At 43.9% G+C, this 24,695-nt stretch overlaps 2 protein-coding genes across 2 annotated transcripts in view; one reads left to right on the top strand and one right to left on the bottom strand.

Annotated features, from left to right (window-relative positions):
* Positions 1-12,172, bottom strand: part of LOC143843224 (vesicle-associated membrane protein 2-like) — a 36,912-nt gene extending 24,740 nt beyond the window's left edge. The window contains exon 1 of the mRNA XM_077348962.1: positions 12,033-12,172. Coding sequence (XP_077205077.1) covers positions 12,033-12,034 — 2 coding nt within the window. The 5' untranslated portion in view covers positions 12,035-12,172. The remainder of the gene's footprint in view (positions 1-12,032) is intronic.
* A 6,854-nt stretch (positions 12,173-19,026) lies between these two features.
* LOC143842618 (uncharacterized) lies at positions 19,027-23,054 on the top strand. The gene is made up of 4 exons (XM_077347845.1): positions 19,027-19,171; positions 19,862-19,952; positions 20,082-20,223; positions 22,327-23,054. Exons 1-4 carry the CDS (start codon positions 19,079-19,081, stop codon positions 22,646-22,648), a joined length of 648 nt encoding a protein of 215 aa, XP_077203960.1. The 5' UTR covers positions 19,027-19,078; the 3' UTR covers positions 22,649-23,054.
* The last annotated feature ends 1,641 nt before the right edge of the window (positions 23,055-24,695 follow it).

Below are 24,695 nucleotides of genomic sequence, written 5' to 3'. Positions count from 1 at the left end.
CAATAGAACACAGTGGCAAGGTCCTTTAACTAAAAGCAGCTCCCTGAACCATTTCATTATTTTATAGCCCCATTTCCTTTGTAAAAATGTCTACCTGAACAAACCTTGACTTCCTCAAGGAGCCCATTCCATAAGGCAGGGGGCCTTATGTAAATCTACTGGCATTTGCTGATCTCTCCTGTTTGCAGGTTGGCACCTTCAGAAGACTTTGCTCAGGTGAGTGATGAGTACATGACAATCAGGACCTTGAACTGAGCTCAAGAACTGATGAGGTTTATTTGACAGGCACGAGTCGAGGAGGCAGATCCCCAGTTGATATACCTTCATTTTAACTGATGGAACCAGGTTTAGTATTTATTCTTTCCACATGGCCACAATCTTCACCCCATTGCATTGCCCTACAAAAAGCCTACCAAAGAAAGGCAGTAGCAGCAGCAATTTGTTTTCCTTTTCAATCTTTCCAAGTAATGACCCATTTGACTTTGACCTGTTTTTCTCCTTGTCCTGCCCTTCTTTTATTTCCACAGCACTGCAGCTACCTCTTGCATCAAGGAAAATGGGAATGCTCTTTCACATGTCCAAGGATCAGATTGCCGAATAAAGGCTATAAATTGATAATCGAAACTGCCCTACTACCATTCCTCACTAGTGTGCAAAAAAGAGAAGTTGTTATTGCGTCTGGGAAGATAACGGCAGAAAAAAAAATTGATATATGTCGATATATCCAAATACCAGCACAGGTATTGATATTCAAATTTGGCAAGATTCAGGAAAGAATTTTTTTTTTGGCTCTGAGGCATTTCAAAAGACCTAGAACCACCAAAATGCCTCAGCCCCACCAAACAGCTATTCCTGCAGAGAGCTGTCAGTGGGATGGCTTGGTAGTCTGTCAAGGGCCAGTTCAAATTGCTCCCTCTCCCCCAGCAAGACAAACAGCTGATCCACAGAGAGAAGCTTCTCTGCAGATCGCTTGGGCTATGCCAGAGAGGGCCTGTTCAAACTGTCCGCCAAACAGCCCAACGAACAGCTGATCCTCAAGGAGAACTTCAGGGGGCATTTGGGGCTGCTGCAGAAGGAGGGAGGCATGAAAATTGGGCTCCATGGGTGGAAATCCTTACACCTGTAGAAACAATGAGTTTGGATGCAAGCTAATACTCATATTGAAAGATATAGGCTTCAGCACATATGATGAATAAATACGCTCCCTTTCACACTTGACAACCAACTAGTTATTACTCCCTCTCCAACCCTTATCATTCTATGGCAGCTTCTCCATGGCCATCCCCTCAGAGGAACGTCTGGATCCAATTACAGATTGTTATGACTACAGTCTCTGCAGACATGGTCCAATAATGCAGAGCTTTTATTTTTCCAATATTTGCCAACTAATTTGGCTTGTACATTGGCATAACTCTGGAAGAAGATTTGCCCCATCTAAGACAGGGTAGGAGGTATTCATCTTCTTGTAGCAAGGGTCTTACTTGCCCGAGTCATCTGGGGTGATCTGGCAGGTGTTCTCCTTCTGCCGCTTCAGGGATCTGAAAGCTGGACTGAGTCAGAAGATGCAATTGGCTCACCTCAAGTGGAAGCTGGTGTGCCTACGCTGGGCTCTGGGCCAGCAACAAGATGAGTCAGAATTAACAGGATAGCAGAAAGAGATTACAGAAAGAGGCCGTCTCTATGTACCAATCACAGAATATATATATTTTAAAGGAACCTTTTACTGCTGGTAGAATAAACATGTTCATGGCATGGGGACCCCTCCAGAAGTGAATCAAGCTTAGGCAGCCAGCCTGACTCCAGCACTTACTTTACTGGTCAAAGTGAACATTTAAGTTGGTGCTACAAAGAGGTGGCTGATTGTGAAACTGACTGTCTTGTGCTGCAGTTTCTGCTTTCTTAGCTGAAGAAAGGTGAATTCCTACAGCATCTAGATTAGAAACAGCAGCAATCTGTGAAAACAGTGAATCATCTTGTATATCATCTGTATAAGCTACATGGGCTAAAAGGAGGAGGAGAAGGTGAGAAAACATCGACCTTGCCTGTGGAGTGTAAATTGCCTAGCGCGAAGTGAGGAAAGCCAGCTTGGGAAGAAGGAATCTTGGCAAATCTCTGAATCATCTAAGCTATGTTATCTTAGGAAATATGGTCACACCTCCCTCCTCCCTCCAGAAGAACTCGAGTCTTTGCTATTTACTTCTTGTATAACATGTACTTCTTGTGCTTTCCTTTTTTGCACTGCTCACCTACAAATAAAATTTATATTCTTCCCCAGCCTATCCCTACCAGTTTTCAATCCACGAGGATTTCCAAGAAATGTCCCTTGTAGGAATGTGCACTCATTTTCAAATGAACAACAATGACAACAACAAACAAGATGAAAAGTCACATTCCCTTTGTAGGATAAAGAAAAACAGTGGTTAAAGCAACAATTTAATTAACCTCTACTTAACATCTCTCTCTGCTTGCCCAGACTTACTTTACTGGTGACTGGCAAGAAGAAGACACACACACAGAGTGCTATCCAAAAGGTGATGGAGCTATGGGGAAGGGTATAAACTGGATCAGGATAACAGCTCCGGGTTACCCCTTTCCACATGTGTTGTCTCTTGATCTAAATCTCCACACAAATGTTAGGGACATCCTGTTAGGGAAAAGATATGTTTTCCCTATGAGCCTCTTGTGGCACAGGGTGGTAAGGCAGCCAACATGCTGTCTGAAGCTCTGACGATGAGGCTGGGAGTTTGATCCCAGCAGCCGGCTGAAGGTTGACTCAGTCTTCCATCCTTCCGAGGTTGGTAAAATGAGTACCCAGCTTGCTGGGGGTAAATGGTAATGACTGGGGAAGGGAATGGCAAACCATACTGTATTGAGTCAGCCAAGAAAACGGCGTCACCCCAAGGGTCAGACATGACTCGGTGCTTGCACAGGGGATACCTTTACCTTACCTTTACTTATGTTTTCCCCATGAAGGGAAACAGAAGATACAGGAACAGAAGATAGAGAGCTGGATAACAGGGTGGAGAACAGGACAAACTCCCCCAGCACCAAACCAGTTAGGCTCTAAATACAATTAAAGAGACCAGGAACGATAATCACCTGCTGATGAGAAGATTGTCCAGTTGGGCTCTCAAAGGTATTTTGGTGTTAAAAAGGCCTTGTGCAGAGGAACAGAAGAATTAAAGAGGAGAATGAGTGAGTAAAGTAATGGAGTTCTCCATTAGATTTGGATATTTCTTTCCAGAGCCAGGTCTTATTAATTCACGAACAGCAATTTCTGGGCCCTAATTCTGCTGATAAGAAAATTATGATGGGGTCATTTTCTGTTCTGGGAAAGAGGATTCAAGAGAGGAGTTTGCAGTATGACAGCTGCAGCTTCTCATGTTCCTGAATTTTGGGGGTTTCCATATAGGTAGAGTTCAATTCTCCAATAATGTACAGCAAAGCTGAATCAGTAGTCAATTTTTTTCTTCAGCAGTGCACAAACCTAGTTTTGAGTGCCTTACTTTATCAGTTTATGGAAGAAATGTTCTCCAGGACCAGGGAAAGGCAAATAGCTGTCTGTGAGTGAATTTACAAATGGAGATTTGTGAGAGTTATTTCCCTGGTTGTTCCCTCCCCATTGTTGCCTATTCCCGACACTGATGTTTAAAGCATTTTTCTCCAACCCAGATGGAAGAAATTAGTCAAGCTGGGAAGAAAACACTGAAGCAGACTAAGTGTAGGAAGGCAAGGAGAGAGTGGCAGCAACAAGGGCTTGGCTTCCCTTCCTTACACATTTCGTTTTGTTCAAAATAGAGGCGTTAAGTAACCATGTCAGAGAATGGTAGCCCCAGGCAGCCACATCCTGACTAAGAAGCTGACAGAACTATTCACTCAGCAGTGGAAAGCTGCTCTGGCCTGTGATTGTGGCCCATAACTGTAGTAATGAACTAAGCTACGTTTAAGAACAGAGTGGCGGCAATGCATTTCAGGACACGTTTCGGTGCCTTTGCATAATCAAGCTGGAAAGGAGGGGAGATGCCTCTGTAAAATCAAGACTCCAAGGGACAAAGGACCCAATCTAGCAAGTCTATCATTGCTAAGCCCCAATCATATCAAAAATACCTAAATTGGTCACGACTAAGTTGTATTCCTTCCTAATCAAGGCAAGTAGACTGAGAGAAATTGAGAAGCGAGAGGGGAGTGGGTGTCATTGGAGCTAAGGAGAAGTAATTTCTTCCAAAGAATTTGGAAAATGAACACTAATACATGGCAATATCTCTCCTGTCACACATGATTGATTGATTCACTAGAGCAGGGGTAGTCAACCTGTAGTCCTCCAGGTGTTCATGGACTACAATTCCCATGAGCCCCTGCCAGCATTTACTGGCAGGGGCTCATGGGAATTGTAGTCCATGAACATCTGGAGGACCACAGGTTGACTACCCCTGCTCTAGAGAATGTCCCAGTGCTCAGAAGCATCAGTGAATGCGAAGTCTGCAGAGCAGAAGCTCTCAGAAGATGTTCTCAGTGTGGCATGCCAACACTTGTATATCCCTGCTTGTGTGGGTCTGTACACACCCTTCCTCCTTGAAATTGAAACCAACACTAAGACATCCTGTTCTGTGGAATGAAAGTGTGGAGATAAGCAGTGAATGTGTTTTCACCAAGCGAGGTCACACATTTTAAATTGCACAGGAAAATGTTTACATCTCATAATTGCCACTAGCTTATTCTCCTTCTTAAGTTTTAAAATGTATCCTTAATATTTTGGCTTACCCAGACCACATTAAGGAAGTTAGATGCTTTCAAGCAGGATTGTTTTCCTTCTTGGCTATTATAATACCTTTATGTAGATGATATATTCTCTCTCTTTTATAGCCTACTTTTGAAACAGAAGTAATAGGGTGGAAAATGTAGTGTGGGGTTCAGGGGATGGTAGGCAAATGTTGTTTGGAAAAAACAATTATACAAAGATGAGACTTGATTGTTCATTCACATGGCAGTATGAATAGTTTAAAACTACACAAGCAAGCCATCTTTCTCATACATACATTTTAAATTTTACATGGCCTTTAGGAGGGAAAATGGACGTCACTTAGCAGTTTGCAGAAGTTTATGGGGAGAGAGAGGCAGACCTCTCCAGCCCTCTTTCTATGATGTGAGTGAGATGGTACTAACCTTTATCAACGACTTGTATCCCACCCCTTAAAAAGGGAGTTTGCAGGTCCTGTGGACCAGTTTAATGCTCACAACAGTCCTGCCAAGTAGTTCAGGCTGAGAGACCCCACGTGGACAGCATGGAAGAGTTGGAACTTGAACCTGGGCCTGCCTAGTCCTAATCCAGCAGCCTAACCATTCTGTCACTCTTGTTCCCTGTTTGCTGCCTCGTAGCCTTGCTTAAAGAAGATTCAGGAATGGCAGAATAGCAAGCAAACAATGCTTTACCCATTCATTGCAGGTGACTAAAAAGAAAAACAGAAGTTGTTGCTCTTTTGGAGAGGAAGACAAAATGATAGCATAATAGTGCTCTGTTGTATCTGTGAATAATTATAGAAATCTGCAGCAGGAGACACCTTCAGGCAGCCTGTAAAAGTTGAAGACCTGGAATATCGACACCACCACCACCACCACCAAAATCCTGAGCAAGATTACCTGGTTATCTCGCAGTTGTGGTGGAAGACGATTGATGAGGTGCACATTGTCAGGCTGGGAGGCCAGTGATGGAAGGTCATATTCAATCAGTGACTCACTCCCCGGGGACGCACGTCAGGTGGAGATATGGTTACATGACTATGGCCAGTGATGCTGTCAAGTGAGACCGAGGGACTGGAGTGACGCACTGAGTCAGGCGCCAGAACACCCATCAGAGGCACCCACTCACCCGAGACATTTGCAATATAGTCCTTTGACGTTAACTGGCCTCGCTGTTGTCTGCTTTCCCAGAGGCCCAAAGGTAGTTTGATTGTTTCTTTGCTGGATTTGAAAAGGTTGCAAACATTTTTTTTAACTGTAATTGAGACAGCTGATGATGCAGTAGGTGCCCTTTTGTTCTCAGCACCCCAATAAGCAACATCCAAGGAGTCAGTCATTCAATTACTGGCCATTACTACAGGCTGTGTCTTAAGCAGGCACCAGCAGGTGATACAGGTCCCCCCATCTTTCCATAGCTTTATAAACAATAATGCTTATAATGATGGATTTCTGCAAGCCCTTTTTGTTGGTTATGTGCTCCCTAGTGTGGTTAGAATGTCTAGAGCGGGGGTAGTCAAATTGTGACTCTGTGGTCAAATTGTAGCCCATGGTCCACTGAAGTACAGCAATTTCACAACCCCATTCCAGAGGGTCAGACTTGGATCTGGGAGACCTGGGTTCAACCCCCACTCTGCCCTGGAAGCTTTCTGGGAGGAGCACTCATGCACTCTCAGTCCAACCTACCTCAAAGGACTATAGTGAAGACAGTATGGAGGAAAGGAAAACAAGATAAGTCCTTTTGGGGTCCCCACTGAGGAAGGTATTTTTGTATTAATAGAATTAGAATAAAATAAAGTTTTGAAAAATAAAACATGCACCCTCTCTCCCTTTTCCCCCAAGAGGGAATTCATCTGCAAATGCCCCAAGCTTGTACAAACCAAATGGCCACTTATCAGGCTGGTGTTCAAGCTCGGGCGGCGGCAGCGAGGCCTTGCAGTGTGTCTGTGTGTGTGCAGGGAAGGTGGCAGTGATGACAGCACCCACGCTTCAGAATTGCTCATGGAGGAAGAGGGCCAAGGCGTGTGGATAGATTCAGGTGGGTATCCATGTGGGGCTGAGTGGCAGGCGGACAGATCAGTGGGGGGGGGGCAGGAGCGGGAGGGACGGGGGTTTGGCAGCTTGGGCAGCGAGATGGCCATGGCGGCAGTAGTTGCTTAGGACAACTTGAGATAAAGATTGCAGTTGAACTACTGCAGGGCAGGAAATGGTGAGCAAGCAGCGAGGGCAGGACAGCGCTCAAGAGACTATTGCGCGTTTCCCCCTCCATAGGGTCTTATCCGTGTTTGCTCACCACTTGCTCAACTCTTGCTCGTGTGACAGAGGGTGATAAATCTACTTGCCTGGATTTACCACGTCACACTTTCAAAATGGCCGCATCGTGAAACAGCTGCGGGAGGTTGGTGACGTTATTTGGAGGGGCCTGAATAAGCCGCCAAAATTCAGAGGCTGTGTCACAAAATATTCCTTGTGCGGAACTTGTAAGTGTGCCACTGGGGAGAAAGGTGGGTGATACACAAAGTAAAATAAGACAGAATAAAATCAGTTGTCCTTGAATGCTCTGGCTTCTTTGGCTCACCTCGGCTTCAGGCAAAGGACTTCGCTCACCTTTGCTGCCTGAGAGGCCATCAGCTGATGATCCTGGGCATTTCACATGGGACTTCCTGTGTGCACTGAGCAATTGCCCATACTGATAATAATAAGTTTGCTATTCAGACAATCATATTAAAGAATCCACAAATACTTCATGGATTCACCTAGAAGTGAGGCATGTCCCCATCGTTCTAGACCAGGGGTAGTCAAACTGTGGCCCTCCAGATGTCCATGAACTACAATTCCCAGGAGCCTCCTGCCAGCATTCGCTGGCAGGGGGCTCCTGGGAATTGTAGTCCATGGACATCTGGAGGGCCGCAATTTGACTACCCCTGGTCTAGACAGCTTGACTTTGACTCTTTTGTACTCTGAGGCCAATGATATTACTGGCCATTTAACTACTTTTCAGAAAGCCCAGCAACTGGGTGAATGGCAATGCCCACTCCACAGGATCAGGTGAAAATAAAGAAGCCTTGGTAGAAAAATAAACCTCCATGCTAACAATCTCAGAACGACCCTTGTGCCTACCAGGGGCTTTTGGGAGGGGGATCAACAGCAGCTTGTTTTGAATTGTTCAATATGGCAGCACTAGAACACACACAAACCGAGATAAATATAGCTGAAAGGCTGTGCCTTGTCAGTGCCATTTATGTAACTCTGCAGCAGGAAACAGTTGCATTCATCACCGAAGAACAGCTCACACAAATAAAGGTATTTGACGTCATCCTGTCTACTTACAGACATACAACTAGGCAACAGCATCAATAGCAGGAGCTGCAGAGCAAGTTCATACATGCTAGGAAGGAACAGGGACCACATTCAAACCAAGGAAGGCCTGGTAAAGAAGAGAGATGCACACAGGACTTTGGTCAGAGGCCTAAACAAGAAACATTTAAACTTGGGCTCCTGGGCCTTTTGCCACCCAGAAGACAATTTCTAGTGAAGAAGAAGAGCTGATTTTTATACCCTGCTTTTCACTACCCAAATACATCTTAATAGGGGTTTACAAACGCCTTTCCTTTCCTCTCCCCACAACAGACACCCTGAGATGTAGGTGGGGCTGAGAAAGCTGTAACGTAACTGCTGTACAAGAACAGTTCTGAGAGAGCTGTGACTAGCCCGAGGTCACCCAGTCGGCTGCATGTGTAGGAGTGGGGAATCAAACCTGCCTCCAGGTCAGAGGCTGATGCTTTAACAACAACAAAAGGGAGAAAATATCCTGACCCAGGTCAAGAACCCACTTCCCAAAAGGGTCAAAATAGGGAAAGTATGCTCAAGCCTCTATAGAGTAAAATGTGTTGTACAATTAAATATTAATATTTATAAAAACCCAAGGCTTGAAAGATAGCCTCATTAAAATCCAAATATACATTCATGCTATCACCATCACTGACCAGACACATTTTGGCATCCCTGCCTTTATCAGTGGTCAGGCATAAATAAATAAAGTAGCACACATAAGATACAAGAACAGCTATGTTAAATATACAGTGATTTAATATGTTAACTATGTAAGACACTAAGGACCTTAAATGATTCAGTGGACCAGAAGGCCAGATAAAATTCTCTTAGGTTTCTCAAGCAGGCCCTGGCCCAGAAGAGCCCTTCCAGGGTCCAGTGAGGGTCCCAAAGGAGCCAGCCTTTCTCCAAAGTATGCTAAGGTGGAATGCTGCTACTCAGCCCATCATTTTTAATTTTAATAAATATTAATATTTAATTTTACAATACGTTTTACCCTACAGAAGCTTGAGCGTGCTTTTCCTATTTTGACCCTTTTTTGGGGTGGGCTCTTAACCACTACACCACACTGGATTGTAAAAGGCTTCTAAAAATTGTGCATCCCCTGGCATCACAACCATAACTAGGCAAGAAACGTTGCTCCAACTTTGCAGGGACAAAATAATTATATTCTACACTGATCAGTCCTTCGTCTCTTGATCTGAATAAGGAGCAAGCCGCATGAAATGTAGGAGATTAGCAGTACCATCCTAACACAGAGTTGTATCCTTCTGAGCACATTGACCAAAATGGGCTTAGATGGGTACCACTTTGTTTAGGATGGCCCTAGTCATTTACATTTTATAAATAAATACAACAGGGGACTCTGCTGCCAGGAACTTCTTTTTAAACTGGTTCCCCAGGACCATCTCCCTCTTTACACTTCTCCCTCTCTGAAGTCTCAGTTTGTTCACTGGGGGAAAATGTAGAGTGCCAGCAGGAGTCAGTGGTCAGGCTGGGGAAATCTGAGCCCCAGTCCCTGCCCTGCCAGAAGAGCCTCATTGGGTGTCTTTGTGCCAGTTACTATGTTCGTTCAGCCTCACCCACCTCACAGGATTGCTGTGAGGGTACAAGGGAGGAGGAAAGAGCCCATCCACTAAACATAACTCCTTGGAGGAATCATTGGATCATTTGCAGAGAGAGAAGGCTGCAGGGCTTCCATTTTTAAAAAAGTAGAAACTGTAGAAGATCTGATAATGGATTTTCTTCCTTTTATGCACTTTGACCTGTAGGTATGAGTTTCTTTTTCTGGATTGCATACAGTGTCCATGGACAGCATCCTGATCTTCATTCTAATGCTATGTAATAACATGGACATATCATGGGAAAATATATATTCATTAAGGCTAAAATAATTGACTGCAAACAAATATTTACTTTTAAAGCTCTATACTGAACAAAAAAACCCTCCTCTAATAAAAAATGTGTAAGATCTGCTTGTTTTGGTAAAGATCATGGGGCTATGGCTCAGCTACTGTCCCAAGTACTCACTTCATTATCAGTTACCTGTGAAGTAACTGCTCGGTATGATCTGTATCAGAAGAGATGTGATATGGCAACCTCATTCTCAGGAGTGCCATCTTGCAAGGGGTTAAAGGCTGGGCTTCCTTCTGCCACAAAGTTCCCTAAACTATAGAATGACTAAACAAGGTAAACCAAAGGGATGAGGAGAACTACCACCATGAGCGAGAGAAGAGGTGTCTCAATAAAAGCAGCTCCATAATGAATGGTAGAGTCATATGGTCTTCCCACCATATGATGAAAACCTAGCTCCAGATCTCAAAAGCTGCATTCATTTGGAGCCCTCTTGTCAATATTGTGATATGTCCTGTGTCCCTCTGATCCTTTAGATAAAAACGTTAAAGATGTAAGGCAGCAACTCAGAGCAGAGTCCCCAGAATTTAGGAGCCAGGAACACAAAGGGCTGGTTCCCCTCGGGCAATGCAAGGCTTACTTTGCATGGCTTTTTTTTTTACTTATATAGTACCATCAGTGTGTGTGTTGCTTTCAGGAAGACAGTTCCCTGCCCTCAGGAGCTTACAATCTACACATTTCCAGAGGGAAGGGAGACAGGTAGAAGTGGGGATGAACAGGGGAAGAATACATATTCATTCCAGGTCTCAGGCATAATTTGCATGGGAAAGTGGAATAGTGCTGAAGGCTTCATGGAAAAGGTGCATTGTGAAGAACCTTGAAGTGAATGAGACAGTTGGTGTAACATGCAGCTGTTCTGAGAAGCAGTTATGGGGTGGGGAGGGGGAGAGGAGGATCCATTTGAGGGAACAGTAGACCTTTGGACAGCTGGGGTTGATGGAACTGGAGGATTAAAGGTCACAGGCAGAACTTTATTGGGAGTGTTTTGTTCTGCAACTTAATAGGAAAAGAAGAACTCAACAGTCCAGAACAATTGTCTCTTGAGGATAATTCACTCCATGTGATCTAGTACTCATCATTCACCAGAATTTTCTGTAAGATCTACCACCAGAGCCCATTCATCAGAGATGGCAGAGACCCAGCCCAGGAAATGATGGGTGGAAAACAATGGGCAGTGCTATTCAAATGCGGCTGTTATGGGTGAGAGAAGAGTTCCGTGAGAACCGAGTTAGCTGGACAAAATAAACGGGTCCACTGATGGTGCCATCCTGTGGCAGCCAGCCTAAACTCACAACAGGTATGAGAGAAATTTCTCACACATCAAATGGTAGGTTGTTTATCTCTCAAAAGTCTGAAATGAAATCGCTACTGAATCTCTCTTTATGAATGCTGAGAATTTCCAACCCCTTTCCCACCAACATATGTTATGAAATGAAATCTCAAAAGGTACATAACTTGCTTGAGCATGGTTTACCACATTTGGGCAATTTCAGGTGTTCATGGGAACCCTCCCAGATCACCCAACTAGTCACTTCACTGGAATTTCTGCTACAGTTTAAAACAAACAAACAAACAATTATTTCGCTACTCCTTACTTACATCTCCATTTCCCGCATCTTAGGAGCCTTGAAAGAGAGATTTTGCTGCTTCTTCTCCATGGTTTGGAAGTATTTACAGACCAGAAAGCACAGTTCAAGGAAACACTCAAAGCACAACTTTCTTTTGTTCCCACCCAGCTGTGAACTTTCCTGGCATTATGTGTGTTACCCTAATTGAAATTCCTGCAGGGACTAAAATGCTCAGAATGTCTGCCTGTATTGAAACGAGAAGATACCCAAACTAGCACATCATAGGCTAGAGTAGTCCCTGAAAAGGAAGCCGTCCTGCCCACCTTTCACCCTTATAGCCTTCCTGTTAGTTGTAGAGTAAGCAACACACCCGTGCAATGCACAGCAGTCAGAGTTTTTCAGCACCACAATTGTCGGACAGCGCCCAGGCAGGGCTTTAGCACAACACCCATTCAAAAAGGGCTTTAAAAAAACAGCGATACTTACATTGTTCCTTGCTTGATCCGGCTTTCTCTCTCGCTCTCAGGCGTTAGCAAAGATGGCTTTCTAGCTCTGCTTCCGATGCAAACAGCCTCTTAGTATTGTAGGCACTGTTGCTGAGGAGGAGACACCAGTTACTGAGCATGCCTACATGTCATCTCTCACCCCCTCCCTTTCCCCAGGAGACAAGGCATCACTTTCCACCTTCCGCATCAGAGGCAGCTAGGATAGAATTCTGCACTCTCCTACCTCTCCTCAAGAGAGAGAAATAAAGAAATCTCTCTTACAAGGTCCACATATTACCCTCACCGTCTCTGCCTAAAGCATGTTGGTGCATGAATCACAGCGCCAAGATCCAGCTTAATTATTCATCTGTGATAACTTTTTAACCTGTTAAGTTTGTCACTAGCATTCTCTCATGAGTTCTGATGGCTCGGGTCAAGTTTCTATGGTGTTCATTTTATTTGTTTTTATCTGCTTCTTAGGGATGGTTGATATATTCTGGAGCAGCATTCAATTGTTCCATGTGCTCTGGAAGTGGGGATGGGGGATGAACACCAAGAATTGATCAGTGAATTGTATCTCTTTTGCTGGTGGGGAACTGGTGGTAGAGGTGGGAAAAACTGCCATGAAGTCTCAACTCACTTAAAGTGACCCTGCAGAGTTTTCATGGCAAGGAGGCATTTACAGATGGTTTGCCATTGCTTGCTTCTGTGGGCTGATTTCTCTCACAGCTTGGTTTAAACCAAAATGCTAGAGGAGCCAGCAGCAGCCCAGGTTGATCATGGGCTGCCTTCTCTTGTAGCCCAGTTTAAACTGGGCTGCAGGAGATGGAAGCCAGCCCCAAGCTAAAACTTCAGAAACCCAACAAACAGCTGAGAGATGGGAGCCAAATGAATTTTCTATTGGGGGGGGGGATGCTTCCTCTGTTTGTAGTAGAAAATCCGCCTTAGGAGTTAATGAGTCCAGGGTAGGTGGGGGGCAGGAAAAAAAAATGAATGCTCAACTTCACTTCACTTGGTGTCTGCTTTTAATCATTAAACACAAGCCAACTTGCTATAACTCGTGTGAAAAATGTGTGTGTCTGACTCTGAACATGCACAGAATGCTGTTTGCCTGCCAATGGAGAGCTGTATTGCTCCTGTCCATATCTCCTCCAAAATATAGGATCTGAGCTAATAAATGGAATTGGTTAACACCCAGTCCAATTTAAACTCCAGAACCTCTCTCTATAGAAAACTAATTCTTTACTGCAGAAGGCCAGATGTAATTTCTAGTCAGCCTTAACCCCTATTACTTCTCACTAAAGGAGGGGGGAAAGATCTTTGGGAGGATCAACATAAGGCTGAGCCAAGAATAATCCCTTCTCAGAGTGCTTCTTCCAAACTACCACCTGGAGGGAGTGATGCACAGGCAGATTTAATTAAGGAATTTCTAATTTAAATAATTAAAAACTTGATTAATTGCCATCTCTCCCACTCTTAGCATTCCCAACACCGCAGCTACTTAATTCCCAACATAGTTTTCAGTCTTAAGATCTTCCATGCTTGAGAGTCTTAAGATACCACCCAGGCTTATATTTGGCAATATCTCTTGAGAGCAAAATATAGTGACACTAACTCATGGTATGATAATAAGCAAATCACTTCTTGACAGCTGATGGGCTGCCACATTGCAGATATATGGTCCTTCCAAGACTGGCAGGCCTGCTTGTGATAAGGACATATAAAGTGGAGATTGGAGGCGACAACCTGTCACTAAAAGCTCAACTACATTGTATATTCAGTACATAGTTCTCACGTTATTTTTGGGTTTGCTAAATAGCCATTTCAATGAAAATGACCTTCTGGTGACTTCACACAAATATAACCTATAGGGTTACCAACCTCTTGGTGGTGCCTGGGGACCCCCTGGAATTGCAACTGATCTCCAGGTGACAGAGAACTGTTTACCTGGATAAAATGTCCTCTTTGGAGGGTGGACCCCTGAATGAGGCCCCTCCCCTCCCTTCCTCAACCACGCCCTCCTCATCTTACAAGGTCTGAAAACTAGTGGACAGGGAATGGTATATCCAGAACAGGAGCGTTTCATGTACTCTCCAGTATCACAGCATATAAACTCCCACTGCCTAAAGGGAATTATTGTACATTATACTCCTTGAAATGACATTTTCCTAGGAACCAGAGGCAAGAGAGATTCTTAAAGCTTCGATTCCTTTAAACATACTGAAATGATTTCAAGAGACTCACAAATTCTAAGCTCTGCACTCAGCATTCAGTGATATATGCCTGAGGGAGAGTCACAGCTTGACCCTAGGCACCTAACAGAGAGATCTGTGGACTGACTCAGTTAATTCAGTGGAACCACTCCCTGGTCAGGGAGCATAGAGCATGGATGTAGCTAATGAAGTGATTCCCCCCCCACACACACACACACACTAGTTGTTCCAGCCCTTGGGACAATGAGGGCTCGATGAGCTATCACCCTTACCAATGGGTAGCTGTCCTGAAGCCCCTGCTATAATGGAAATGAATATGAACAATTGCTGGCCATTTCACAGTGACATTTCCCTGAGATTGCACAGGGTAGAATGAAAACTGAGGCTTATTTCTCATTATCTTCTTTAAGGCATGAAGCAAGGATGAAGTAATTTCATATTCTTTAATACAATTTGAATGGGAGTTGGGTGTCAACAGTGAAGTGGCTAAGTTTGTGAATGACATGAAGTTGTTCAGGGTTATGAGAACCAGGAATGACCATGAAACACTCCAGAGGAATATGTCGAGGCTGGGCGAGTGGGTGTCTACATGGCAGATGAGGTTCATCTTGGACAAGTGCAGCGTAATGTACACTGGAGCAATAAATCCTAAATAGAAATATACATTGATGGGGTCCAAATTGATGGTAACATTAGGAATATTGTGTACAGTTCAGGTCACTGCACCTCAAAAAAGACATAGCATTGGAAAGATGCAAAAAAGGGCAACTAAAATGCGGAGCTGGGTTTGACTCCCCATTCCTCCACATGCAGACAGTTGGGTGACCTTGGGCCAGTCACAGTCCTGTTAAAGCTGTTCTCACAGAGCAGTTCTGTCAGAGCTCACTCAGTCCTATCTATCTAACAGGGTTTCTGTTGTGGGGAGAAGGGGTAGTGAAAAGCAGGGTATAAAAAGTCAACCCTTCTTCTTCATTAAGGGGATGGAACATACTCCTTATGGAGAATGATGAAAGAGGTTAGAGCCAATTATCTTGGAGAAACAGTGATTGAAGGATGACATGATAGAGGTTTACAGAATTATGTATGAGATAGAGAAGGTAGAGAAAGAAGTCCTTTCCTCCCTCTGTCACAAGAACTTGTCGGCATTCAATGAAATTAATAAGCAGTTGGTTCAGAATAGATAGAAGGAACCCAAAGAGTAATTAACGCATGGAAATCACAGCTGCAGGAAGAAGTGGCAGAAGCAAGCACAGACAGCTTCACAAGGAGACTGGAGAAACATATGGAGCAGAGGTCCATCAGTGGATATTAGCCACAAGGTATAAATGGAACACAGGAAGGCCTGGAGGATCATTGTCCATGGGGTCGCGATGGGTCGGACACGACTTCGCACATAACAACAACAACAACATAAATGGAACATTATGACTGGGGCAGTGATGCTTGGTATTCTTCATACTTGGGGCACAACAGTGTGTGTATGTATGTGTGTGTGTGTGGGGGGGGATTCTGGAGTTCTACCCCCATTGGTGGACCTTCAGATGGCACCTGAGTTTGGGCCAAGTGTGACACACAGTATTGGACCAGATGGGCCACTGGCCTGATCCAATATGACTTCTCTAATGTTCTTAATAAACCACTTGTACTAGAGAATTCATGGTAATTATTACATTTTTAACCTGACTTCTCTTCCTGGAGTTCAAAGTGGTCTAACTGGGTTGGATTGACTGAGCTAACATGATTCTACCACATGATCACAGACATTCCAACTACTCAGGAAAAAAAACCTGTCAGCTATCCAGCTTCTGTAAGAGATGGGGAAATTGTCAATTCAGTAGATATTAAAACTGTATGATGCAAAGGACATCTAGGGGCAAAGATGACCAAAAATTGTGAGCTGGGAGGCATTTGAAAAAAGGGAAGGTGAAAGAGCTTTGAGCTGCATAGAATAAGTCTGCTAGCTGCAGCTTCTTTAGCATTGTATCTTACTGTAATCCTAAACAGCATTACATCCCTCTAAGCCCATTAAAATCAAGAAGCTTAAAAGGGTGTAACTTTGATTAGGACTCCACTGTGAACCATCCCAGGAGGTCAAGAAGCCAAGGGATAAGAACTATACTTAAAAGCCTGATTTTAACTAACTAGCCAGTACTTGAGTATATAGTAATACTTGAGTAATAGTGGTAAAATTCAGTATGATAAAGATTACATATATAAAATGTATCAGTTGAAGGGCCCAGGACTTCAAACACAAATATGCCATGCATATTTATAGAATCAATGTCAAACTAAACAAAACCAGAGTCCAGGGGCACCTTTAAGACCAACAAAGATTTATTCAAGGCGTGTGCTTTCGAGTGCAAGCACTCTTCCTCAGACTATGAACTACCATCATGACAGTGGGAATATAGTTAATGTCAAACTAAGTTGAACATGTAGCCATGGCTTTGATGCTTGTTATGATCCCCAAAAAGGAGTGTCCTCTGATTTGCTTCCCTAGAGCACAATACTGTCATGATAAAGGCAGAACTTTCCAGTCAATCAGGTTCTAAATGTAGCAGGCCTGTATCCCCTTAGCTCTCCAGCTTGGCTCACCCATTCCTTCTTACTGTATAAAGTTTCCCCCAAAATGCCCTTTTCCTTCATGCCTCCTGCCCTCACTGCCGACCTTTTACTACTTCCTTTAGCCCCTCCTCTTTCCTCCCGTTTTGTTTCCTGAACATTCTTCTCTGTAAGGACAAACATTTCTTCACAGTTCCCCAAACTACCTTCTCTTGGCTTTCCTTCACACTTTATGCTCTATCTGATTTTCCTTCATATTGCTCTTTTTGAGTCCACAGAATCATAAAACCATAGAGTTAGAAGGGATCTCCAGGGTCATCCAGTCCACCCCCTGCAGAATTCAGGAAATTTACAACTACCTACCCACTCACAGTAATCCAATTCCATGCCCAGATGATGCCCCCCCAAGCCCCCCCCCCCATGAATCCCTAGCCAGTCTGGCCTGGAAGAAATTTGCTGCCAGCTCTGTAGTACAGCCAGCTGGGCTTCTTACTGCTAAATTTCCCAATCTTCTGGTGCCTTTCAGCATCTATCCAATCTGTCAGGTTGTCATTCTGCATAGCAACTTCCCACTCCTTGCAGAAGCTAAACTGTCAACTTTCCTGAGTCCTTCAGGTCTTCACCTGCATAAATGCAACACAATATAAATGTCGAAGCAGAGCTCTCAGTAAGTGCTATTGTCCAAACCTTAACTGACAAGCTGCATCTGCCCCCACACCCTTTTCTAGCCTAGCTTTGAAGGCACTTCTGCTGCTGAGTGGAATGGGCCTAGATCAAGTACACTCAGTTGGATAATGAAGTAGTATTTACATGAACTGAACCAATTGTGTCTTTTTACACTAGAGGAATTGAGTGTCTGAATTTTTAAATTAGTTCTAGACAATGCACCTTACTAAAACAGCACACTTGGAACTAGTCTTTTGGGATCGAATGTTCAGAAGTTCACTTTCAATGGAAGTAAACCCAATGTTGTTATTCCACCTTATATGTATGGAGGATTATAATGTTAAAGCTGCATGTAAAATACTGCATTTCCTCAGCGGCTGTATTCAGAACAAACCAAAGGGAACAGAGAAAAGGGAAAACTGCCCACTACGGGCCTTGATTCTAGCTTGCCTAGATCCAGCCTGTATAGAGACAGCCAGAAGTAAATCCTGTCAAATCACTCAAAATTCTGATATTCTGAAACTATAGCAAAATATGGAGTGGATTTCTGAATACTGCACTCCAGAGCAAGGAAGGAAGTAAAAAATTACTGATTTACCTACAGCAACCTAAGCCAGTGTTTGTTGGGCAATTTTAGGCCAATCAGCCTTTCTGTGCTAAATCTAAAAGTTCTCTTTTATATCCTGCTTTTCACAACCAGAAGGAATATCAAAGTGACTTACAATCACCTTCCCTTCATCTCCCCACTACAGAAACGCTGTGAAATAGATAGGGCTGAGAGAGCTCTGACAGAACTGCTCCATGAGAACAGCCCTAACAGGACTGTGGCTAGCTCAAGCGGGTTGCATGTGGAAGAGTGGGGTATCAAACCCAGCACTCTAGATTAGAGGCCACAGGCTCTAGGTTCACAGGAGTTTTGTGTGAAAGGAGGGAGAATAATGCACATTACTCTGACCTGCTTATAGGAAGAGCAGGATAAAAATGAAATGATTAAATAAATTCTCAAAGCTAAATTCTCAAAGCTAAATTCTTCTGAGTTTTGTAAGACTTTCTTTCCCCTCTCAAGGAAATACATGTAAGACTCAACTCTTATGACAGGCTTCCCCCTGTACTTCCATTAAGATATCTGGATACATGTTACTGTAGTAGCACAAGGATAACTAATGATAGTTTGATGTATTAATCCTTCTGTAGAGGGATAGCACTTTAGGCCTAGGCATGCTGTGGCTACATATGCTTACTCAGAGTAAGTCCACTGAATTCAATGGGAACTCCTCCCCAATAACATGCATAGGTTTGCAGCCTTTAAAAAGCAGCTGTTACTTAAGTGGGACATAATCACAGGTGCTGATTAGTGCCAAGAGAGAGCTTTAACCACAGCCCGTTCACTCCCCAAAGAGGAGAAGAAAAAGTAAAAAGTCCATAGGCAGATTATAACTTGAACTTTAAATTGCCCTGTGTATACACTGAAGACCTTCCTTGTTCCCCGGGGTTTCTGTTCCCACAGAGTGGAGAGTATATAGGCTCCTCCCACTATCAGAGGAGGGGCTTCCCTGCTTCCTGGAAAGCTTGGCCCCTTCAGCCCTGCTTGCAGCTAGGAGGAGTTATGGAAAATCTTAGTTTTCAGTGTGGTTTTTTCCCTTGCAACATGGCGTTGCCTTCCTCAGTCTGTGAGAAAAGATGTTACTCTCAGTTTGGGGTAAATATTACTCAGAGAGAGGCTATCTCACCCAAAGACTCTAGCCTTGGATTCAGATAATAAGGAATTCACTGGGAGCTCTTGGCCTTGCCTGTAGCTTGCTTTTAAAATAATAAAGCACAGTTAAATGTTGGAGACCAGAGTTTATGTAGTTAAATATATTGTAAATATGTTTCAACATGTAGGATTTTCTTAAATTACTTGCTTGGGGAAGTAATTATTGGGAATGTTTCCAAATCTGAGAAATGGTCAGAATCATCCCAAGGTACTTTCCGGTGACCCACAGCAAGTGTTAACAGGGAGGCAAGTCCATCAGCCCAACATAAATGTAATTACTAAATATCAAACGGAGAGCAGAGAGGCTAATGCAATTAGTGCAGGGGAAGGGATCTTTCCTGGAGATGTTCGTGCCACAATGCGGAAATGAAGATTAATCTGTTGAATGGCCATGAACTTATTTATAAGGAGGACCCTGGGCTGCATTTTCCTTTCTGGCTTTGTGCTTGTTCCATTAGTCAGAAGGGTGGACTTTGTGACTTCCCTTCTGCATATAGAGAGGGCTCCCATCCTTGAATGTGAAGGGAGCTGGCTGTTGCTTTTGTATTGGAAGAGGTACAGATAGTAGTGGATATTGCTTACTTGATTGGAAGCAAAGAAGTTGCAACACAGAAATCTCTTTTATTCATTTAGGGTCCTTCGGGGCAGGAGCTTTCTTCACCTGACAAAAGGCAGCTGCAAACCGATCTCCAGAAAACAAATTGCTTTTCAGAGATGCCTTCAGGTTAGTGTGGGATGACTTTGGAGTCAGCTGCTCTGGACAAGGAGAGATTTATTTCTGAGAGGGAGGGAGAGGGGAGGAAGGTGTAAGCTGTTGAATGTTCTTGTGGACCCTGTTCTTTCTTTCTGTTAGGTCAGAGCTTCAGGAAAGTGAAGAGAGAAACCAAAGAGGAGAGTGCAGGAGATGCAAAGCACTGCAGGAAAAAGAATGTCCGTCTCTTGAAGAAAAAGCTTTCCACGTTGAATTTATTCTCTGGGCATTCAAGAGGCATAATGTAAGTCTATTTCTCACTGAATTGGTAGCCTTCCAAAGAAAAGAGTTATGCACATTCACTTGGATCAAAATGAAAGACTAGGAGTGTCTAATGGCTGTAAAGTAATGTAGGCTGAAATTGTGTGGGCATGAAAAGGAAAGCTGCCAACTCTCCATTTGGTTCTGGGTCCTTTACGAGCAGGGGCTCTTGCAGGCCAGAGCAGGTGATGGCTCCTATTTTGGCACCAGGAAAAGCCTGTCTGCTGACCTCTACACAGTAAACAAAGACCTTTTTGGTCACAAGAACCGGACAGATTTGTCCCTAATCAGATGGCAGTTCTTGTAAAATGTTTATATATATTCATAGACTTAACAAGTGACAGGTCCGCTATCACTGAATGTGGATAATTTTGAACCTGGGGAAATATAGTGGCTTGTGATGGTTTTTCATCTGTGCTTTTTTTTTTTTTGCCAAAAGTTTGAGCGTATTTAGCAAAACCACAACATCTGCTGTGAAGGTGTTTCCCCCAAATCCTGACTGCCTTTTGGTGCAGATGTGTCCAATCTGTCCAGGTGTTGCATCCCATCTGCTCAAAATCATATAATTAGCTTTTCTGAGGGAAGTACCGAAAAGCAGCTGTCACATTTGTGTTCCTGTATCTTGGCCCAGTCTTCCTTGGCTAATTGCATTTTTCTATCCCTTCTCTCAACTTCTCTCAAAAAGTCAGTCAGCAGGAAAAAAAAAAGGTTACAAGTCTTAACAAATCAGCCGCCTACTATAGACTTTCCTGTTGCAGTCACTGGCAGCTGCCCTTCCCCCTATTAACCCTGGTTTGACTGCTCTGCAGTGTGAGCAGAGGTGTGCTATACAACCAGAGCCTTCATTGCCTTCCCCCTCCTGCTGAAGTCTAGTGGACCCCCCCCCTGCCATCCTTGTACTGGCTTCTGTTTGCATCTTTCTCTCAACATAGGAAAACAACCATGAATGTTTAAAAGTGTTTGGATCTTTCCCAGCATTTTCTCTCATTGCCCACTGTTATTTTGAAATTTAAAATGTTCTTGGGCAGGGGTAGTCAACCTGTGGTCCTCCAGATGTTCATGGACTACAATTCTCATGAGCCCCTGCCAGCATTTGCAGAGTAAACTCCTGTTGAACAAAGTAATAAGAGAACATATGCAGGACCGTCAATCTCTTTCTACATCTTTTTCTAGATTTTTCTACCTGTAGGTTTTATTTCACCATTTCACAATCTGATTAAATTTCCCATATTGTCAACATAATGTGCTTCAATGTATTTTGGTTCTACTATATTCAAGCACACGTACTGAGAATCGTGGATGAGAGGATTTAACTGTGCCCGTGGCTTCTTTGTTTTCCTAAATTCAAATGAAAACCAAAACGACTAATACTAAAAAGGTTCAATGTATTTTTGTTTTATGGCATTGAAAGTTGCATCTAAGCTGATAAAACAACATATAACTAACTATAACTTTGGGAGCGAATGTGTCACACGTGGGTTGCACACTGCTGGTTTCCTGATTATTGTTTTAATGATGAACATCTTACGAGGGATAGTTGTGAGCTGAAACTGTTTTACTGATGTTAGCTGTCAAGCAAGATTTTGGAAGAGGTGGCATCTACGTATAGGGGGTGGATCATATCCTCATCCTAATAGTCCTCTGATCAAAGCTTATTGACTTTAAAATATTTCTATCCCACTTTTCCTTTTGGTTCAGGTTTTGAGTCTTCTTCCAGTTACGGAAGCCTCCTCCAGATGAAGTGGATTTTCTCTTGGCAATAGAACCACTTAAATTGGGGGAAGGCTACTAGGAGGACAGCTGGATCCACCCTATTCTAACTAATGCATGAAAGGACTGTCCCTTAGACATGGATGATCATTCATGCATGCAAGTCCTCAGGGGCTGAGGCAGTTGCCCCAGTGATGGGCATGCCTGTTTGACCATCTGGCTGAGTAGTGCTCTTCAGATTCTTGCAGCCTCTTGTCCTTTAGCTGACAATGTTAGAATCAAGCCTGTGACCTCATGCACGCAATGCAAAGTGTTGATGTTGACTTAAGATTTGCCATGGATTGTTCTGGTCCCTATTTTGTCTCTGGTCTTTTAGCCCCCGGGAAAGGAATTTGGTCTGTAAGGAGAAGAAAAGAGGGTCGCAAAGAAAAAATTCCAAGAAGCTGAAAGCACCGCAGGACGATGCAAGTCCACTGGAAAAGTCTCCCTCTGGGAAAATGTGCCCCAAATGCAAAATCATCATTTGCAAGGTGTGTAAAATGCTGCACACTGATAGCAGCTTCATTGCACACAGCTTGCTGGACCACTACGATAAAGGGAGGCATTCTTCCTGCTGCTCAGACTCAGGAGCTCCCCAGGACCGCCACGATTGTAAGCGGAGCCCTGGGCTGGGCCTGAGTTCATGGCAGATCTTGTAGTTTCCCAGCATTAGAAGTGCATCCACTGCCTGCACCACTCAGGCTTTCTTGACCACGACTGTGCAGAGGCAAAGCCAGAGCTGGTCACTGGGGAACTGTATCATATGCTAGCTCCTTAATGCAGACCTGGAATAGCCTGTCTCAAATGTCTTCAAGAGCACAGGTAGCTTTTTAACCTGTCAAATCCGTGTCTCCTGGTTAATACATGGACCTGTCAACAAGGCACAGGGAGGTGGACTCCCAGTGCTGCACTCAGGGGAACTGCTCTCAGCTGATGAAGCAGGCCACAGAACACAGATTTTGACAAGCCTGACTACTTCTGTCATATCTATTTATTTCTAATGTATCTGCTCAAATTTCTGTCGCTGCTTCTCTGGGATATTAAAGATTTTAAATTTAAATTTTATTTTTAAAAATGCTTGTGGGTTTTATAGAGCACAATGGGGGAACGGCACACTGTGTATGCTCTAGGGGGTCAGGTGGTGGCTGCTGAATTGTGCGGTTTCACAGGACTCGATAATCCCAGGGAAGTTCCCTGTAACTTTAATGCCTGTAGCTTGCACAGGATACTTTCTATAGACTCCTGAACCACCTGCACCTGTCAAAACAATCACCTGAGGTCTCACAGGGGATTTCCCCTGGATGCTCCTCTATATGCCCTCCAAGTTTGGTGTCTCCAGCTTGCATAGGATGTGTTCTATACACCCCTTGAACCTGCCTGTCATTTGTTGAGCCACACCTGAGCATTCTTAATATCACATCCCCAGAAAGCACTCAGATTCCATGATCAATCCAATCCTCACCAAGCTCTGAAGGCAGGTGAAGGAGTAATCTGGAGATCTCATGTGAGTTTGGTGTCTCTAGCTTGCACAGGGTCTGTTACACTGGGTCACAAACCTCATGAATTAATCCAATTCATTTGGCTACTAAAAGTTTGAGAATTTGTGCTTTGCGAACCAAGCATGCCACGAACTGCATGAGCCACGTTCCTGGTTTGTGCCCATCCCTACCTGTAACTTTTTAAATGGCTTATTCCAGGTGCTAATGCAGCATCCCATTTATTTACTTCATTTATAACCAGCATCTCTCTCCAATGGGGAAGAAGAGTGGCTCACATTGGTCTCTTCTCAATTTTATCCTCATAAGAACCCTGTGAGGTAGGTCAGACTGAAAGTGTGTGATTGCCCAAAGTTCTCCCCACAAGCTTCCATGACAGAGTGAAGATTTGAAACTGGGTCCCCCTGAACTTCATCTGATGCCCTAACCACAGCACTATACTGCCTCCCCAGAACATGCTCTCTTTAACATACTCATCAGTTATTTAACATGCCTTTAAAATTCCCACTTTCTCCAAGGAAGGGTAGCCTCTTCACCTCCCTTGGTGAACTTGTATTTATTGAGTTTCCCAAGGGGTGGTGGTTTACATCATAAGGATACAATGGATAAAACTATCAGTCCTAATCAAAGATACAATTAAGTTTATTTTAGCCTTATAGAACAAAAGCAGGCCAGGTCCACAAGTGTCCCCCCCCCCGCCCCCTTTTCTATACTCTTCACAGACAAGGGGCGTTTCTGCACTCATCTCTCCCCCCCCCCCACACACACACCTGACAGACTCTGAAATGATGAAAAAAATAATAATAAAAGGATACACCTTTGAGGAAAGGATCACCTGGCCAACACCACCTCCAATGCTCAAAGCTAGACTCTGACTCCCCCTCCCCCACATTGCTGACTTCACCTCACCTTCCCCTCTCCCCTCCTCTTGAAACAGGCTTGCTGAGTATCCGGGACTCCTTAATCCATCAATGAATCCCACTACACAATGCTGTAGTTCTTATTCTATGCAATACAGATTTTATAACGGTGGCTAGGAAGGTAGCTAAAGTGTCTTTCCTAGGCTTATGCCTGTGCCCTGGAAAACCTTGCTTTATAAATAGTAGGTTTAGGGGTGGTGACTGCCATGCCAAATTCAGCACTCCCATCTAGAGCAGCAAAACATTTGACCTACAGGCCCAGGCCCATGGAGCCCTCTTCTTAAAGCACT

Source organism: Paroedura picta, chromosome 8, assembly GCF_049243985.1.
Source record: "Paroedura picta isolate Pp20150507F chromosome 8, Ppicta_v3.0, whole genome shotgun sequence".
In the NCBI taxonomy this organism is placed as follows: domain Eukaryota; kingdom Metazoa; phylum Chordata; class Lepidosauria; order Squamata; family Gekkonidae; genus Paroedura; species Paroedura picta.
Note: the sequence above shows the minus strand (reverse complement) of the source record. Positions and strands in the feature narration are given on the sequence as shown.

What these genes read in the sequence shown, in the direction of transcription:
- LOC143842618 (XM_077347845.1), top strand. Translation starts at nt 19,079, where the DNA reads ATGGAAAATCTTAGTTTTCAGTGTGGTTTTTTCCCTTGCAACATGGCG. An exon ending in GATGTTACTCTCAGTTTGGG is followed by an intron (nt 19,172 to 19,861) that starts GTAAATATTACT and finishes TTATTCATTTAG; the next exon opens with GGTCCTTCGGGGCAGGAGCT. An exon ending in CTTTTCAGAGATGCCTTCAG is followed by an intron (nt 19,953 to 20,081) that starts GTTAGTGTGGGA and finishes TCTTTCTGTTAG; the next exon opens with GTCAGAGCTTCAGGAAAGTG.